The following is a 20500-nucleotide window of genomic DNA, read 5'->3' as shown; positions in this document are numbered from 1 at the left end:
CATGTACACAATGTTAATGTTAATAAAACAATAATGCTCTTACCTCCCTCTCTCCGAACACGGGCACCTGCACATTTGGCATGGAGCCACCAAATAGTGGCCCCAACAAACGATGCACCCGCTGTTCATTGGACGACAACCTCAGTTTGGTTGCCGGACCTCCGCCCGTCCCCGTCGCCAAGATTTTAATGTTTCTTATTTTGCTTCTGATGCGATTTTTATACTTGGACCAATGCTAGAAAGTGTAAAAATTATTATTATTATAATGGATATTGTATTCAAGATATATGTAAACGATTGGCAATTATTTAAGTATACATACAGTAGCCCAGCCCTGTGGACTTTTATGGACACCAGGGTGGCCGTTGAGGAAGGGCGCTACGCGAGACCACCCGTCCTTGGTCGACGAGCGACCCCCAAGCCCCGTTGTCACGAACCCCACCGCCAGCTCCCGGTTACGTACCGGCCGGTACCTTCCGAACTTTTTGGGGAACGACTGTAATATGATATATATTAACATTTTTACTTATGAAATACTTACTTATAAAATAAATATATGACAAATATAGTAACAATTACTTACGATCCACTCATTGTTACGATGTTGTTACGCGTTGTCATGTCGTGACGTTGTCAATATTTGAAAACATGCATTTTTTTGTTTTAGAATAACAGTAACTGAGTATTTATAGACAAAAAAAGTTCTAAGCCCAAATAGTGTAGGAAATAGGTGTAGTTGTTGTATGGAGACCCATGCATTAATTTCTGTCGATGAAATTTTGCTTGGTTATTGTATACCTAGTATGAGCCGTAACTAACATATAAATATTTAAAAAAAAAACACTCCAGTCCTAAGTTAGGTATTAATACGTAAAAATACAAATTTGTTTATATACTGAACCGAGTAATTCCTACGTCCAAAATTATTTTACCACATAGGTTATTTGTATCAATATGTGATATATTAAATATATTAATAACGGGTCACTCACGTGTTTTAAGTCGAAAACGCTCGACATGTTTTACTCCGTACCGAGGAGGCTCATCAGGAGCTTGCGTCGACGGTGACGGACCGGCGCAGACTGCGGGCCCAACACCAAATGTCATGTTGTGTGCAACCCATCATTTGACAATAATGCCGTAAACGAGGGTAGTTTCTCGCCCCCCTGCCGCCACCGGCGCCCGCGCCGAGTCATCGGGCGCGGAGGGCTGCGGCCCGCAGTCTGCGCCGGTCCGTCACCGTCGACGCAAGCTCCTGATGACGTTCCTCGGTACGGAGTGAATCATGTCGAGCGTTTTCGACTTAAAACACGTGAGTGACCCGTTTCTAATATATTTAATATGTCTGTGTCTTACGGAAGTTTTGTCTGTATGTGATACTAGAAAAAAATCTAAAACTTTTGTCAAACATGAGAATATTTTTCTTATGATAATTCCTTTTTTAGACTCTTATTTTCATTGGAAAATTGCTCTGTCATTATTTTCTTCTTATATGATCTTAGAATATAATTTGGCGTAGTGGATTAGAAAATCCAAAAAAAATGCATACCCAAATTTATGTATTTTTTTAGAACTTTTAAAAACTGAGTGGAGAATTTCTCAGCCTGATTTCTTTTTAAATATATACTAAGTAGTCACGTATACACTTTAATCGAAAATATCCAAAAGATGTATCATCCAGAACACCGAAATTTTGGAAGCGAAGATAAATCCATCCCGCGGTTACGCAATAATGTACCGTCTTCCTGTAGCAGATTAGCGTCCCGACTCCCGACCCGACCGCGTGACTCGCAGCCCGCACTTAAGAAGGGAGTTGTCGTTGTCACTGGTGTGTGATTCTTTACACTACATTTAGTGATTTTTACAAGCTTTTATTTAACTTGCAATGAACGTAAGTAAATATGTATGTAGTTATGTAACTATGTTTGTACGGGTCAAAGTTAAATTTGACCCACTTTCCGGTTTCCGATGAAACTTAAAATGTGCACACATATGTAAGTCGGGTGACAATGCAATATTATGGTACCATCGAACTGATCTGATGATAGATACAAGAGGTGGCCATAGGAACTCTGTGATAAAACAATGCAACCTAATTGTGTTTGGGGTTTTTAGAATTATCTCAATAAGTATTAGTTGCCTGTGGAAAGAAAATTACAGTCAGCGATAAAAGATTGTACCAAAAATGAAATTTTTGCCAAAAACTTATTTGCGTTTTCTTTGTACCGAATAATATATACTTACGTAGTTTCATATATAGGGCAAACGAAGCCCAAAAATTGCCATTCAGTTGAAATAATTCGTGTGTAAGCGTATTTTGGCATAGTTGTAGATAAAGGTGCCTGAAACAACATACTAAAAGTACTGATGGATGGGGGTGAAGCTAACGGGTAGAGGGAGGTGTAAAGGTCCCTTTTTAGGGTTCCGTACCCAACCTGTATGTCCGTCTGTCTGTCACCAGGCTGTATCTCATGAACCGTGATAGCTAGACAGTTGAAAATTTCCCAGATTATGTATTTCTGTTGTCGCTATAACAACAAATACTAAAAAAAGTACGGAACCCTCGGTGCGCGAGTCCGACTCGCATTGGCTGGTGTTTTAGTTTTTCGTAAATAACTCGTGAACGGTGGCCCATAACAAAAAATGTTCTAGTACATAAATAATCTACATAAAATTGCCTACAAGAAAGATTTAATACACTTTTTCGCTACGATCAATATTTAAAAAGATATTAAACGAGAAAGTTAATTAAAATCAATTCTATGGTTTTTTTATATTTTCGTAAATAACTCGTAAACGATGGCCAATAGCAAAAAATGTTGTTGGACGTAAATAATCTACATAAAATTTACTACAAAAAAGACTGCATACTTTTTGCTAGGATTAATATTTAAAAATATATTAAAGAGGGAATGTTAATTATAATCAATTCTTAGGTTCCTTTTTTTTTCAGTTTTTCGTAAATAATTTGTAAAGTATGAGCTATAGCAAAAAAAAATATACACAAATAATTTACACAAAATTTTCTACAAGGAACATGTGAAACACTTTTAGCTAGGATCAATATTTTAAAAATATATGAAAGCGGGATAGTTCATTATCATCAATTTTAAGTAAAGGCGTGTATACATAAATAATAATAAATAATAAATATTATAGGGACATTCTTACACAAATTGACTAAGTCCCACGGTAAGCCCAAGGAGGCTTGTGTTATATACAACGATATATATAATACTTATACAAATACTTAAATACATAGAAAACATCCATGACTCAGGAACAAATATTTGTGCTCATCACACAAATAAATGCCCTTACCGGGATTCGAACCCAGACCATCGGCTTCACAGGCAGGATCACTACCCACTAGGCCAGACCGGTCGTCAAAACACATACATAAGTTAAGGAATGGAAAGATTTGCAAGGTTCTGGTAGGCTTCCGTAGCCCAATTGGTTAAGAGCAACGCACGGATTGCGGAGGTTGCGGGTTTAAATCCTGCCGGAAGTGTAACTTTTTCCATTTTTTCCTTTAATATAAAATCAATTTTAAAGTCCTTTTTTAGTTTTTCGTAAAAACCTCGTAAACGGAGGCCCATAGCAGAAAAAGTTCTGGTAAATAAACAATCTACATAAAATTTCCTACAAAAAAATTCCGAAAACTTTTCTCTAGGATCAATATTCAAAACGAAATTAAAGGAATAAAGTTAATTACAATCAATTCACAGGTCACTTTTTTAAGTTTTTCGTAAATATCTCGTAAACGGTGGTCCATTGCAAAAAAAATGTTATACACAAATAATTTACATAACATTTTTTACAAAAAAGATTTATTACACTTTTTCGCTAGGATCAATATTTAATGAGGTATTAAAAGGGGAAATTAAATTATAATCAATTCTACACATTATTTAACTTTCCCACTTTAATAGTTTTATAAATGTTGATCTTAGGGAAAAATGTTCCACATGTTTCTTGTAGGAAATTGTATGCCAATTATTTATGTTTAAGCTTTTTTTTTGCTATTAGTCATACTTCACAATTTTTTTACGAAAATCTAAAAAAGGGACCTGAGAATTGATTACAATGAACGTTCCCTCTTTACTATCTCATTATATATTGATCGTAGCTAAAAACTGTAAAATACCTTTTTTGTAGCAAATTTTGTGAATTATTTTTGTATATTTTTTTGCAATGGACCACCGTTTACGAGATATTTACGAAAAACTTAAAAGTGACCTCTGAATTGATTGTAATTAACTTTATTCCTTTAATTTCGTTTTAAATATTGATCCTAGAGAAAAGTTTTCGGAATGTTTTTTGTAGGAAATTTTATGTAGATTGTTTATTTACCAGAACCTTTTCTGCTATGGGCCCCCGTTTACGAGGTTTTTACGAAAAACTAAAAAAGGACTTTAAAATTGATAATAATTAACTATCCCGCTTGAATATCTTTTTAAAATATTGATGCTAGCGAAAAATGTACCACTTGTTTCTTGTAGGAAATTGTCTGTAAATTATTTATGTATCAGATTTCTTTTTGCTATAGGTCACTTTACAAATTATTTACGAAAACCTGAAAAAAGGAACCGAATTGATTATAATTAACATTCCCTCTTTAATATCTTTTTAATATTAATCCTAGCAAAAAGGATCCATAGTCTTTTTTGTAGTAAATTTTATGTAGATTATTTACGTTCAACAACTAATTGGCCACCGTTTACGAGTTATTTACGAAAATATTAAAAAACTTACCATATAATTGATTTTAATTAACATTCATTATTTCCCCCGATTTTCCTTCGTTTGGTGGCCTAATAACGAACTTTGCTCCCGTACGACTGCAGACAATATAAATATAACAAACGAAAACAGTAAGCCACCGCCGGGCGAGGCGTGGCGCGTGCGCTGGCGGCGGCCGGTACCGCTCCCGCACCCCGCTTGTACACTCCGCTCCCTACCACACTGCTACCGAATCTCCTGATATGTTTACTTTTTAATACGCTCGTTATTTTTTTGGATTTTTTTATAATTGAATGGTAAGAAAACTGTGAACTTAATTCAATAAATAAAATGGATAGAGAAATTTTCCACAGGGAGTAAAAAGGCAATTTCTGAAAATAGTATAGTTACATGGATTTTTTTTTAGATTTTCATTTTGTAGGTATAAAACGGCAATAAAATTGCATTCCAGTGAAAAAATTTGACGGAGCAATTTTCCGGTCCAAGACACGCCAAAAAATTATATTTTGTTAATATTGGTATTTCTGCTGGGATATTTTTTTTTATATTGTTGCAATACGTTACATGAATATGTCCGGCGAAGAAAGTTTGAACGGAGCATTTTTCCGTAAAAAGATATTAACGAGTTAAGACTTTAGGTATTTACTTAAATCATCTTAATATTATTCTTTGGAAATTTATACAATACTCTTTATTTATTGATACTTTATCATACTGTAAAGTTTTTTCTGGCAGAGGAATTACTGCAGGGGTCCACTACTTTTATTTCCTACACTAAACTCTCACTCTCTCTAAGTCTTGCAAGCTACCAATAAGCTTATAAGTCTAACAAGGGTAGCGGAGCCAATATAAAGTTTAAGTTACATTAAATGCACACTCAAAGTTTTCTACATGGGTGAATTCTATATCATACGTCTTTATAGTACAATCGGATTAGGTCTAACCTCGAAATCCTTCCAAAGATATGAAATTTGTCGTTTCATTCACTTTTCTAAAGGCATGTATTTAATTAAACAGGCATCTTATATGTATCCTTTAAAACATAACAATGTGGAACTTAAAGATGAAGTTCATAAGGTAAGTATGCCTATACCTATTAGGTGTGTTCAATTTGCTGTGAAACCTTAATCTAAAGTATCTAAACCAATATAATATTGTCTACATATGGTGCAAGTATTAAGATGTTTCATTCCACTTACCCGTAATCAACTCCAAATATTGTAAACATTGCGTTTTTTAAGCTTGAATAACCTCGTGCTGATTTTTTATTATTGTAAAATTGTTTATCATGTGGAAAAGTAGCTCCCGCACGCCGCTTTTATAGGGTTTTACCATGGTTTCCCCATTTATCACAAAACACAAGTAATCCAACAAATACATAATACGATTCTGACAATACACATGCCATATAGTGACTGCTAAAACATTGCCATATATAAATTTTAATTGAATGACAGCTGCAAATTTTGGTTGGTTTGACTCTAACGTCTACGTAGACTGCCAACTTCAAGTTTAGTTCATCATGCTCTCTGGAAAATCCCCTTTGCTTTTTTAAGGTTGGCGTCGACTATACTCGCCTAATTATTACAAGTGCGAAAGGTAGGAAATTCGCACGTGTATTGTACAACGTTTTACAGGACATAATTATGGCCCTTTAAATTTTCGACATACGCACGTATAGTGCTAGTTACCGCACTAGGGTGGTAAAGTAGCACCATATGTACTGTAATAGTTATTTACGATACAAGTGCGGAAAAGACGAAATTCGAAACGAGTGGCGATAAATTAAAACACGACCGCAGGGAGTGTTTTAATTCGACACGAGTTGCGAATTACCTATTCGCACGTGTATCGTACAATGTTTTACAGTATATACAGTATGGCTCTTTAAACTTTTGACATATGCACGAAAAGTGCTCTTTTACACACTAGTGCGAAAAAGTAGCACCATATGTACTGTAATAATACATTACGATACAAGAGCGAAAAGTAGGAACTCGTGTCGATTTCGATTGCCAAAATTTTCATTTTTGGTACAAGCTTTTATCGCTGCCTGTATTTTACTTTAAATTTTTTCAAACACAATTAGTTTGCGTTGTTTTATCACAAAGTTCCAATAAATATTTTTTTTTATTTCAGAAATTTAAAAATTCCATAAAACATTATAATAAATAATCGACACAATACTTTGGACAAGATTTGTAATAAAATTTAAATTAATTAAAATTAAAATAATGAATTTAAACGAAATAAATATCATATACAAAGGAAAAAATGACCAAAGCCTCCAGTGCCCGGGGCTAGAATCAAACCAGCGTCCTCCGTTTACGCGACAGACGCCTCAACCGCTCGGCCACCCGGGCTCGGTGGCATGGGTCGAAATTTCCAAGAATATGATATTTATTTCGTTTATAGTTTAAATAGTAGTGTGACTACTTGTAAAAAAAATACACAAATTAAAATATTTGCACAAGAAAGTAATTTAATTTGTTCTTAGAATAATGAATATATTATTAAAATACTTAAGTAAAATTTTAAATAAAATAAAATTGACGAATTAAAAAGATGTCACAATATTGTTATTCATATTAATAATGATTTCATGTCAAAAGTACAAATAAAAATAAACAAATATCCTAAAAATAATAAAATTTGGCCACCAATGACCACCTCCTGTCTCTATCATCAGATCAGCTCGATGGTACCATAATAATATTGTATTGTATGCAAATTTTCAGCTTTATTGAACACCCGAGAAGTGGGCCAAATTTAACTTGCAAGATTTGATTGTTTTTTTGTTGACCACGAACGCTGTAAAGGGTTCGATACGTCGGGATGTATTATAAATTCGATATACGCGATATAATCCGTTTTCATAGTTTTATTTCATGAGTAAACTATCGCGGTAACCGAAGACAATATTAAGGATTTATTTAGCCAAATATTCTTTAAGTTCTTCTTCCTCGCGTTATACCAGCATTTTGTCACAGCGTAATAATTGGCGTAGGCATTAGTTTTTACAAAAGCGGCTGCCATCTGATCTTCCAACCAAGAGGGTAAACTAATAGGCCTTATTGGGATGTAGGCTTTATTGTGCCAAAGTTACCTACTCGTAAGTCACGTAACACAACATATTATTTTTCACATCACCAATTAGAAAAAGGGCTTTTTCTTCCCTGCTAGGAGGGATCAAAGTGGCACTTTTCTTCCCTGCTAGGAGGGATCAAAGTAACACTTTTCTGTTCTAGGACACTATTTCAAAATTTTTTTGCGCATTATTTTTTTAGCTTAAATAATATTTTTAAACATTATAATTACCTCATAGGTGATGTGAAAAGCAATATGTGTCACATGGCAGCAAAATTATTTCCATCTTGGGCGTAACACACTTGAATCCCTCACTACGCTCAGGATTCTATAATAGAATCCCTCGCTACTCTCGGGATTCTATTATTCTTCGTTTAGGATTCAATTGTACGCCCTCGCCATAAATATGTCATTTTGCTCCCTTGTGACACAATCTACTAATAAGTTTCACAGAACAAAATTACTTGCATATAGGTATAGGTATAGCCGGTATAGGTACCTAAACATATTACTTTTCTAATAAAAAGGACTGAAGTGTAGTGCTGCGAAGATACGGTATTTTTGTTTGGCTTTTTTGTTGCTTTGTTTGTCATATGGATATATCTACATGGTAGAAGAAGTAGGTATGGAATCCTCCATTTTGCGTAGTCCGACGCACCTGGTATTAGGGTTATCCCAATTTTCTGTCAATGTCTGTTAAGACTGTTTTTCTTAAGAACACCTAAAATAATAAGTTTAAAATTAATAACGAGGACCGGTCTGGCCTAGTGGGTAGTGACCCTGCCTGTTAAGCCGATGGTCCTGGGTTCGAATCCCGGTAAGGGCATTTAATATTTGTGTGATGAGCATATTTGATATTTGTTCCTGAGTAATGGGTGTTTTCTATGTATTTAAGTATTTGTATACATATATACACATATACATTTGTATACATGTATATATATATATATATCGTTGTCTGAGTACCCATAATGCAAGCATACTTGGGCTTACCGTGGGACTCAGTCAATCCAATCTGTGTAAGAATGTCCTATAATAATAAAATCTCAGTCTCCAGTTTGCTGTTCATTCAAACTGAGAAAATATAAATTTCTGAGTCAATATACGACCGGCTGTCCTATATGCCATTGAAAATTCAACATTAAAAACCCCACGTCACGTTGCATAAAAACTAATTAGTCATAGCGTCCAATTTAGAGTATAGCACAGGCAAGTGTTCTTAAGAATTTTACCTTAATTTATTAATCAAAGGAGCTGAGGTAAACATGAGTTGGAAGAGGTTGGTGTTGGTACGCAGATGCAACCAGCAGTTATGTAGCCGACGCTCCGCTTCACACGGGATTAGCCCTTAAGCCTGCACCTAACAGACTCCGGCTCATAGCTATGAGCTTGCTGTTGCGTCAGTTTTCATTTTTAGAAAAAAACTAGTCTACTAACTACTAACAACACAATAAATGCTTATTTTGCCGCATTCTTCACTATCTCGCCCTGTCTCACTGCCATCTAACCCAGAGGGGAAAAATATACCTGATTGTGATTGGTCCGTCTTCCTCGTGATATTTTACTTAACCGAAAAGCAATTGGTATTTTGCACACAAGTTACAAGAACCGAGCCGGGGTTAGGACCCACAACCATTGGTTTAAAAATCAAAATTTATACCTATATAATTTGTATATTTATAATAATAAATCTGTTTTCTTTTTGACATTTCGTAGTATATGTATTACTTTATGTTAATTGTCAAGTATTTTTTTAAATCATAGATTATTGTCACATGTTCGTTTTCATGATAGATCTACACCCACGCAACTGCATGTCATGTTCTTGCGGTTTATTTTTATGACGCCATGATCGAAAGTTGACTATAACTCCATCTTGCGTCCAGTAGAGGAATCAAAATAGTATGGAAAAATAAAATTGCAGTTTACTCTATGCCGTAGAATCCCCTTTTGAATGTGATAAATCTATATATGGCGGCCATACCCATCGACAAAAAAGTCTACTTTTGAGATCATTTCATGCATTTGACAACTAGAATCCTGACTAGAGCCGGGACACGTAGGCAAAGTGCGTACCAAAAGTACGTTTCTATAAAAATACCAGTTTTACGAGTACGACCCCCAATAGGCAATTTACGTGCTTCCCGTGCTTAAGCGTCTTACAAATAAGGGTTATTTATGCAAATATCGACTTTTTATTAGTAGGGATCTGACGTATCGTGACGTTTTGAGTCAAGTCCATTAATCAACTGACATATTAACAACGTAAAAATTACCTCCATTATTTTTTGTTCCAACAGACACACTGACAGACTGTCAGTTAACAAAAAAATATTTTACTTAAAGTAAAGGTAAGAATGGCTGTACGAGGTGTTGGAAATTTCATATTTGTTATATTTCAACAATTAAAGTCCGTGCTTTTAAATACTCGACAAAACTAAAGATCGTCCATTAAGAAATACCTGTTCCAAAATCTATTCCAGTAAAACGCCCCACCTCTAGTGTGGAAATGTTCATTTGCTGTCAGCGAATTTACCTATTCGACAACACACGATTTCTTCCGTTCAACTGAAGTTCAACACGAGACGTCACTTAACGCATGTCGAATACCGCTCATTAATAGCTTAATATGCAATGAACTAAGAAGTGTCCAGCTAATGAAGAATAAGTCTTGAAACTCGATTATTCATTCCATAGGTAGTCAACAATTGGGTACTTGACAAAAAAAATTAATGGTATCAGTCGATCACGTTTGTTTTGAGGATCAGATGTTTGATGGGACCCATTGTCCCATACATTGTGCAATACAAAAGTCACAAATGAAGGTCAAGGTCTGGCATCGCCACTTTATTGAGCAAATACTCTAACACAAATGGCAACACATTGTGACGTCACTGCGTCACTTTGCCTAGAAGCCGCTTTGCTTTGAAGCCGTTTCGGTGTATGGAAAACAAGGAAATTGCAATTTTGTCGGTGAAATGTTGCGTGTATGTATATTGTTGCATTACAATATTTTTTAATTAAATTTAAGGAATCGAATGGTAACCTTTTTTCCCTATTAGAAAGTTAAAAAAAAGTTTTTTTTTCGAAAGAGTCTTGTATTTTTATTATTCCCATGTATTTTTTAAGTTTCCAATTTATTGTGACAAATTGCTCATTTTCTATCTATTTAGTTATAAAATTCAACATGTCATTTACTACCCTATTCATTGTAGCTATTGGTAATGTCCAGCTATCACTTTATATAAAGCAACTACCAAACAACGTCATGCTCAATGAGCATATTGAGCATACTTTTGACATTGACGAAATCGTCATAAATTTGATGGAAGCCATTGTTGCGGCAAGCAAGAAAGCATACTCAATTTCATGGTAGATGGCGCTGCGCTGCACACATCGCGCGCTACGGGTTTCCTGCGACCTATATAAGCGCGGCCATTGTCAAGCTTTTTACTTTTGCAATATCCTTCAAAGAAATAACATGTCATGTATACGCGTCTAATTTATTAATAATATAATTGTGTTGCAAATCGGCGTTTCAATTCTTATTTCACGTTATGAGGAACTAGAGTCTACAAAGTGGTCCATTAGAGCCGGAAATATAGTGAATTAGTGGTGAAAAACGAACAATCGCAGTGAAATAAGAATAATTTTGAGAGATTATAGACGTCACGCATCGAACATTCTAGAACAAAATAAATGAAGAAGGAACAAGAGTGAAAAAACAAAATACGAACAATGATGAAAAAAATACTAAAAATACGAGAAATAAACGATGAATGAATAATATTTACGAGGTTTCAGTGCATAAATACAATAAATAACCATATCGAGTACCGCGAGAACAATAATTGAGTGATTTTCGTAAAAATAGTCGGCGCTTCGGTGTAAACAATGGACATAAAACTGTGAAAATACATCGAGATTCGTAATAATTTTGAAGAAAACGTGTAAAAACGAGCAAAGCTACGAACATTTAGTGTTTTTCAAGCCAAAAGAGTGAAGATTCAAGATATTTCGTAAGATTTTACTACATAACCTACAAAATGGATACTTACGTGTCGGAACAAGAAATTACTTACGAATTAATAAGAAAGATCGGGATAAACTTCAAGAAGCAAGGAAAATCACGTATTACGAAAGGCTATGTACAAGCTAGAATTGATACATTGAACGAGTATTGGCAGAAATTTCAAACAAACCATTTCCAAATCTTGAAATATGCAACTACGGCTCAGAAAAAGGAGCATAATTACTTCACAACCGACTTGTACTCCAATGGAGAAGAAGAGTATTTTGTGATTAAAGGAGAGTTATCGGATACTATCGAGCTATTCAACAAATCCGAAACTTTGAGTGAGCAACCGCAATCGCAACCGCAATACAAGTCAACGTCGGAAGTAAACAAGCATTCTACGCAAGAGGTGAAGCTTCCAAAAGTGATCCTGCCCCAATTCTCTGGAGATTATCAAGAATGGACGTCATTTAGAGACCTGTACACGTCGCTCGTTCATAATAAAACATCGCTGAGCAAGGTACAAAAACTTCATTACCTGAAATCAAGTGTCACCGGTGAAGCTGAACAATTATTGAAGCATCTGCAAATAACCGAGAAAAACTATGATGTTGCATGGGAAACTTTAGACAAGAGGTACAACAACAAACGCATGATAGTAAATACCATCTTGAATAGATTTATGAATCAAAAGAAAGTGTACAACGGCACATCTAGATCTATCAGAGAGCTACTCGATACTACCCAAGAATGCCTGAACAGCCTTAAAAACAACGACGTAAAGATTAATGAGTGGGATACTATCGTGATTCACATTATACTCAACAAATTGGATGACGAGACGCGCAAACAGTGGGAAGAGGAGATAAAAGCGCTACCTGTACAAGAGTTGCCGAAACTAGAGAAGTTTACAACCTTCTTAGAGACACGTTTCAGAGTGTTAGAAATGGTTCCATCTACAACCTATTCGAAGGACAGAGAGAGAGCTATCGTGAGACAGAGATCCTTTCTAACAAGCCCCGCTACAACTACAATACAGTGTTCCTACTGCAAACAAAACCACTTCACCTATCTATGCAAAGAATTTGCAAACCTAGATGTCAACAACAGAGTTCAACATGTCCAAAAGGAAAGACTTTGCTTTAACTGCATGTCATCAAAACATAATGTGAAAAATTGTAAATCCAGAGTATCTTGTCATCATTGCCAAAAAAGACATCATTCTTTACTTCATTTTGAAAACCAACCAACTGAGAAGAGAGAAAATCCAATACAATCTACATCGAGAGAAACCGCTACAAATTTGAGAGAAGAGACTACTACAAAACCTTCAGATACACCAAAAATAAGAAACTACCTTATCACTCAGAGTCATACTGCGCTCATGGCTACCGCACTAGTAAACATTAAGACTGGCCATGGTATACAAGTTCTACGAGCACTCATTGATCCCTGTTCACAAGAATCATTTATAAGTGAAGCAACTGTCAAACAATTACAGCTGCGAAGAAAACCAGCTGATGGATTAGTTACCGGAGTGGGTCATATGTCAACAAGAATCAAGTCCGCTACAGATATAGAAGTTTACTCAAGGTTCAATGACAACTTCAAAGTCAACTGCACAGCCTACATTGTTCAAGATGTCACCGACATTATGCCTGAAGTCCCAATCAGTCCACAGAAATGGAGTCATCTGCAATACTTGTCACTTGCAGACCCAACTTACCATACACCAAGCAACATTGATCTACTACTTGGAGTTCACATCTACACAGACATTTTGATGAACGGAGTGATTAAAGGAGAACCAGGTACTCCCATAGCACAACAAACTCGCTTGGGATACATCCTGTCAGGAGGTCAGTTGAACAACAACCACATGAGAGAGTTCAAAAGCATGCATCTGAACATAACATTAGAGAAGATGGTAGAAAAATTTTGGGAGACAGAGAGATTAGAGTCAGAGGAAAACGACACTCTCACCCCACAAGAACTTCGAGCTGAGAACATTTATCAAGATACAGTAGCAAGAGATACAAACGGAAGATACATCGTATCACTTCCATTCAAGTGTGACAAACCTACTTTACCAGAGAATTCTAGAGAAATCGCACTGAGAAGATTCATGAGCACTGAGAGAAGATTAGAAGCAAACACAAAATTGAGAGAATCCTACAATGAGGTCATGAGAGAGTACATAATGTTACAACATATGGAATTAGTTGAAAGAGATGAACCTATGAGAGAGCCAGACAGAAGAGTATACCTGTCACATCATCCTGTGATCCGTGAAGATAGAGACACTACTAAGCTTCGGGTAGTTTATGACGCTTCATGCAGAGGAGCCAACGGAGTAAGCCTCAACTCAGAACTGCTAATTGGTCCGTCACTTCTGGGAGATCTTCGAGACATTCTTATGAGATGGAGAACGCATAAAGTCTGCTTTGTCGCCGATGTCATCAAAATGTACCGGCAGATCCTTGTAAGAAGAGAAGACACAGACTTTCAGAGAATACTTTGGAGATTCAGCCCTGATGAAGACATAAGAGAGTATAGAATGCTAACTGTAACCTTCGGAACAGCATGTGCACCATTCTTAGCAATCAAAACCCTGAGACAGATAGCAATCGATGAGGCAAACACAGAAGATTATGCACAAGCTCGAGAAATCATCAACCATTCTTTCTACATGGATGATGTACTGTCAGGGGGAAATACAATAGAAACCGCAGTAGAGGCTAAACGTCAACTGACAGAAGTACTAAGAAGAGGAGGCTTCGAGTTACAAAAATGGTCTTCAAACAGCAAAGAATTCATAAACACAATAGAACCAGAGAAGAGAGCGAAGAATTCTGAGATAGACATCAACAAAAAAGAGACAATCAAAACATTAGGAATCACTTGGAACTCAAACGAAGATACCCTCTTAGTAACAAACAAAATCAACACTTTATCTGAGCAGCGAGTAACAAAGAGAAACGTCTTAACAGTCATCGCTTCCCTGTTTGATCCAATGGGTTGGCTAGCACCATCTGTAGCCATGGCGAAAATATTTCTACAGAAGACCTGGTCAAGAGAATTATCATGGGACACAGAGTTACCTGAAGACTTGAAGACAGAGTGGAAGACTTTCTGCAGAGGCATAGAGCACCTGTCAGACGTGAAGCTTGAGAGATGGATCGGAACGACCAACAACAGCGAGTTAGTAGAACTGCATGGCTTTGCTGATGCATCAATGTCAGCCTACGCAGCAGTAGTCTACAGCAAAGTAATCCAACCAGACGGAGAAGTCAAAATATCACTCATCATGGCAAAAACAAAAATCTCACCGTTGAAAAAACAACTCACTTTGCCCCGTCTTGAACTGAGTGCAGCACTGCTACTGAGCCAACTACTGAAACACGTCGCTACAGCTATGAGAATCGAGCACAACCATACATACGCTTATTCAGATTCAAAAGTAACCTTAGCCTGGATTCTCGGAGACCCGCTGAAGTGGACAACATTTGTGAAAAACCGAGTCATTGCAATCAACAACAACATAGATACAACATGGTCGTACGTGAACACAAAAGAAAACCCTGCAGATCCAGCATCGAGAGGAGTCACACCTGAGAAATTAAAAGAACATACACTATGGTTTCAAGGCCCAACATTTTTACATCAAAGAGAATGGAGAAGAGAACACTATGAAGTAGAAGATACAGATCTAGAAACAAGAAAATCTATCAAATGCGCAACTACTACCTTGTCAGAGAAGACTCAGAAGACAGAAGATTTCATACTTACAATTTCAAAGAGATATTCATCATTGAGAAAACTCATCTCAGTCATAGCCTACTGTAGAAGATGGCTTATCTTAAAAAACAAACATGTAAAAGAAAACTTACCTCAATATGTAACTCATGATGAGCGAGAAGAAGCACTTACAACATGTATCAAGCTTTCTCAACAACTAGAATTTCCACAAGAAATCGAAGCTCTAAGAAATCACACAACATTGAAGAAAAGAAGTCGTTTACTGTCATTTACGCCTTTTCTCGATGACAAACAAATCCTGAGAGTTGGAGGAAGATTGAAACATGCAGATTTAGAGTTCCTGAGCAAACATCCAATTATCCTGTCCAAGAACAACGTACTGATACCACTTTTACTTAACGACGCACACAAGAAGACGTTGCATGGAGGCCCTCAACTGATGACTACATATCTTAGAGGAAGATACTGGCTGATTGACGCAGGAAACACTATAAAAACATACGTGAGAAATTGCTTTCCTTGTGCTAAACAAAAAGCAAAGACAGTAACTCAACTGATGGGTGACTTACCTGAGATACGAGTGAAGCCGTCAAGAGCGTTCCTTACAACTGGTGTAGATTTCGCAGGTCCAGTAAACGTGCGCATGAGCCCTGGACGAGGAACAAAGACTTTCAAAGCATATATAAGCATCTTCATCTGCATGGTAACTAAAGCAATACATATAGAATGTGTGAGCAACATGTCTATGGAAGCGTTCATGGCAGCATTTAGAAGATTTACATCACGAAGAGGATTCGTCAAGGAGATGTGGAGTGACCACGGGACTAACTTCATTTCCTCGAGCAAAGAAATACTAGAGACTTGGAGACTTGGCAAGTCAACAATCCCTGTTGAACTAGAAGCCCTACTAGATACAGAAGGCACCAAGTGGAAGTTCATCCCTCCTGGATCACCAAACCATGGCGGATTGTGGGAGGCCGGAGTCAAGAGTATCAAGTTTCATCTTAAGAGAACTCTCGGAGACGCTACACCTACCTTCGAAGAATTTACAACTCTTTTGAACCAGGTCGAGGCTTGTCTGAACTCAAGACCTTTATCACCACTGAGCGATCATCCTGATGACCTAGAGCCGCTGACACCAGCACATTTTCTTGTCGGAGAACCGTTAGTCACCATCCCGGAGAGAGATTTAACACAACATAAGACAAATTCATTATCAAGATGGCAAAACATTCAGAAAATGCTACAAATATTTTGGAGAAAATGGCAAACTGAATTTCTAACAAGATTACAAGAGAGACCGAAGTGGAAAATCAGAAAACAAGAGTTTAACGTCGGAGACCTCATACTAATTAAGGATCATAGATTACCTCCTAGTAAATGGCTACTAGGTAGAGTTGTACAGAAACACCCTGGACAAGACAACGTGACACGAGTCTACGAAGTCCGCACAGCAACTGGAGTGCTAACCCGCTCGATTTCGAAGCTCTGTCCACTACCAGATGTGAGAAGAAAGGATTCTGCTATTCTTTAGGCGGGAGTATGTTGCGGCAAGCAAGAAAGCATACTCAATTTCATGGTAGATGGCGCTGCGCTGCACACATCGCGCGCTACGGGTTTCCTGCGACCTATATAAGCGCGGCCATTGTCAAGCTTTTTACTTTTGCAATATCCTTCAAAGAAATAACATGTCATGTATACGCGTCTAATTTATTAATAATATAATTGTGTTGCAAATCGGCGTTTCAATTCTTATTTCACGTTATGAGGAACTAGAGTCTACAGCCATTATTTGAATTATTGAAGATGTCGGTCATTACGTTCGTACCGTTGGTAGTTTAGATGATCGATAAAACCCAATTTTTAAACAAATGCATTTTTTATGCATTTCAATGGACCGTTTGTATGACATAATTATTGAAAGTCATAATCATAATGATTGTCAGATTCTTATTAGTCGTTACGTCACGTGACGTGACGTTCGTCGTCGTCGTTCGTGTCGTTGTGTCTGCCTGTGACCACGAACGTAACGTCACGTTCGAAACGTCAGGCCATAAATAAACGTAAGTTTGTACGCGATTAAGTCCCGTGTAACCCGTGTTAGTTTTAAAATTATCAATACATTATGACTTAAAACTTTATGTGAAACAATAGAGTACCATTTCAATGGCCTACGTAAATGCCTCCTTAGCTGTACGCATACCATAAAACCTACACGTGACCGAAAAGCAAATGAATGAAAATTAGTCGAGGATTAGAAACCCTTGAAACCCCACCTAGCCGGCCACGTGATCCAGAAAACACCATGTTTACAAGATACATACGAACCGAACTGTAGTCGTAAGCATGTCGTAAGCAATCAATCAATTCCTTATTAGCTCCATCACGTTTTAGTTTACTGCCTAATACAATAAATTAATAAAGCTATCAATGTTAGATTATTTATTTATTTATTTTATTTTAAACTTTATTTATCCCTTACAATTTATACACACGTCATTTTGTTCTCTTTGAATTATTAGTTTTCATTTGTTAGTAGTGTTAGAATATGTCTTACTTCAAGTTATTTTTATTAATATTTTAGGTGTAAGGGCCGCCTTGTGCGGTGAAAGCCTCCTCCAAATTGTACCAGTTGTGTTAAACAACATTAATGAGCAAAACACAAAAATATTCTCAAAACCACTTCGCCATTTTGAAGTTTAACTGGAAATTCAAATTAGGGAAATTTTTCACATAGGTGGTTTTATGGGCTTGATTTAGATTATTATATTATTTTCTTGGGACATAAATAGATTTTCTTGGGAACGCGTAATTATTTTATAAGTGAAGTGAGTGAATTGAAGAAAACAGATGTTTATCTTAGAATATACTAAGTGTTGAAGTCTCACTAGACTTATATTGACCGGGATATAGACCGTGATTATCCTTTCCTAACCTACCTCCTCCTCCTCCTTTTCCTTTTTTCTTTTTTTTTACTAACCGTGAATCATTCAAAACACTTATGTAGAAGTCTTCACGTCTCAATAGGCTACCTTTCCATGTTCGATAGTAAAAATCAAAATGTTACATCCTTTCCTTACTAATATTATAATTGCGAAAGTGTGTCTGTCTGTCTGTCTGTTACCTCTTCACGATTAAACCGCTGAACTGATTTAGTTGAAATTTGGCATAGAGATATTTTAGTTTTATGTCAGAAATCATTCCTAAAGAGAGTGAAAAGGGGGGTGGAATTGAGAGGGTTAATTAATTGCCTGATAACTGATGTAAACAATTAAGCTTATGCTCAAATTGAATAATTGCTATTACACTTTATCCAGGCGCTATACTTACTCTAGCTGCTGTTACTGATTTGACGCAGACGAAGTCGCCGGCAAAAGCTAGTATTTAATAATTCGCTGTCTGTATACGTAAATGATACGAACCTCATATCATATGACTAATTTATCTGCTTATTTTTCTGCATAATTATCCGCATACCTGTTTTTTAACACCGAATCAAGTGCGCAAAAGAATGTCAGTTCGAACGAAATTAATTTTCTGCATGTTACGGATTTAATCTTTCTGATGTGAGCACTAATAATAACAATTTTCTATGACGACTTACTGAATTGTCAACTCTATATAGTTCTTAATGAGGTCTAAATTTAAAGTTCCGCTGAAGTTTGTTTCTTTTAAGCCACATAGGTAAAAATAAAAAACGGACGTGTTTAAACAAGTGAAGATGCATATTAACTGAATTTAATAAATTACTTATACACGTGTAATCCTTCATGGCGTTATTCATAAATGAATTAGTGGCCTGAATTAGTAGCTATGAATCGTTTGTCTGTTTATCTGTCATTTTCACTTATGTATTTGTAAGAAAGGGATGAAACAATTTAACTAAATCATGCCCGTAAAGTTTTATAAATAAGGGGGCAAGTGTTTAACGGCCAAGTGCGAGTCGGACTCGCGCACGAAGGGCTCCGTACCATTCCGCAAAAAATGGCAAAAAAAAACACGTTTGTTGTATGGGAGCCCCACTTAAATATTTATGTTATTCTGTTTTTGAACAGAAATACATAATCTGTGAAAATTTCAACTGTTTCGGTCACGGTTCATGAGATACAGCCTGGCGACAGACAGACAGACGGACAGAGAAGTCTTAGTAATAGGGTCCCGTTTTACCCTTTGGGTACGGAACCCTAAAAAATGATTAAACAACAATTATATTATGTTGTTCTAGGTTTTCCATCAGAGCTGGTGTACCGAGGGTCCGCGATGTGGGAGACCCTGTACGGGATGATCCTGGCCTTCCCCCTCGTCTGCTGGGTCTTCGTGCCGGTCTACTACAGACTCCAGACCAACTCCGTGTACGAATACTTACAGGTGATTTTTAAAGATTTTTTTGTTGTCCCCCTAGTCCAGTCGGTAGTGACGCTGCCTGCGAAGCAAGAGCTTCCCGGTCTTCCAGCCTTCTCGAAGTATTTATTTAAATATAAAAGTGGAAAAATTACTGCCTTGGGTGAGACTTGTCTTGAACTCACGGCCTCTGGATCGATACTCCAGCGCTCTGCCAACTGAGCCACCAAGACCTCATCCATAGTCAGCAAATCTTCCCACTATATAGGTCTAGGGGACCCTAGCGACATCAACCGTAAGAGTGTTACACTTCTTAAACGGCCACCGGAGTTCCAAGTCATATTGGAAATTGGAAATTCACCAGTTACGATGTGCTATCCCATTCTAAATTAGAGATTCCAGAAGCCGTGAGTTCAAGTAGGCAGTAATTTTTCCACTTTTATATTTATTCTAAGCTTAATAGCATCGTTCGCAGACGTTTCTGCTTGTTAAATATTAATATTTATTTATTTATTTATTTATTTACTTCTCTAAATTAAGGAAAAATTAAAAAAT

General features: G+C 36.7%; 1 protein-coding gene across 1 annotated transcript in view; it reads left to right on the top strand.

Annotated features, from left to right (window-relative positions):
• LOC134750676 (sodium-coupled monocarboxylate transporter 1) overlaps window positions 1-20500 on the top strand; it is a 55099-nt gene that overhangs the window by 25391 nt on the left and 9208 nt on the right. The window contains exon 3 of the mRNA XM_063685909.1: window positions 19830-19972. Within this exon, the coding sequence (XP_063541979.1) occupies window positions 19830-19972 (143 nt within the window). The remainder of the gene's footprint in view (window positions 1-19829; window positions 19973-20500) is intronic.

Source organism: Cydia strobilella, chromosome 20, assembly GCF_947568885.1.
Source record: "Cydia strobilella chromosome 20, ilCydStro3.1, whole genome shotgun sequence".
NCBI classification, from domain to species: domain Eukaryota; kingdom Metazoa; phylum Arthropoda; class Insecta; order Lepidoptera; family Tortricidae; genus Cydia; species Cydia strobilella.
The sequence above is the reverse complement of the archived record's forward strand: the minus strand, read 5'-3'. Positions and strand labels throughout refer to the sequence as shown.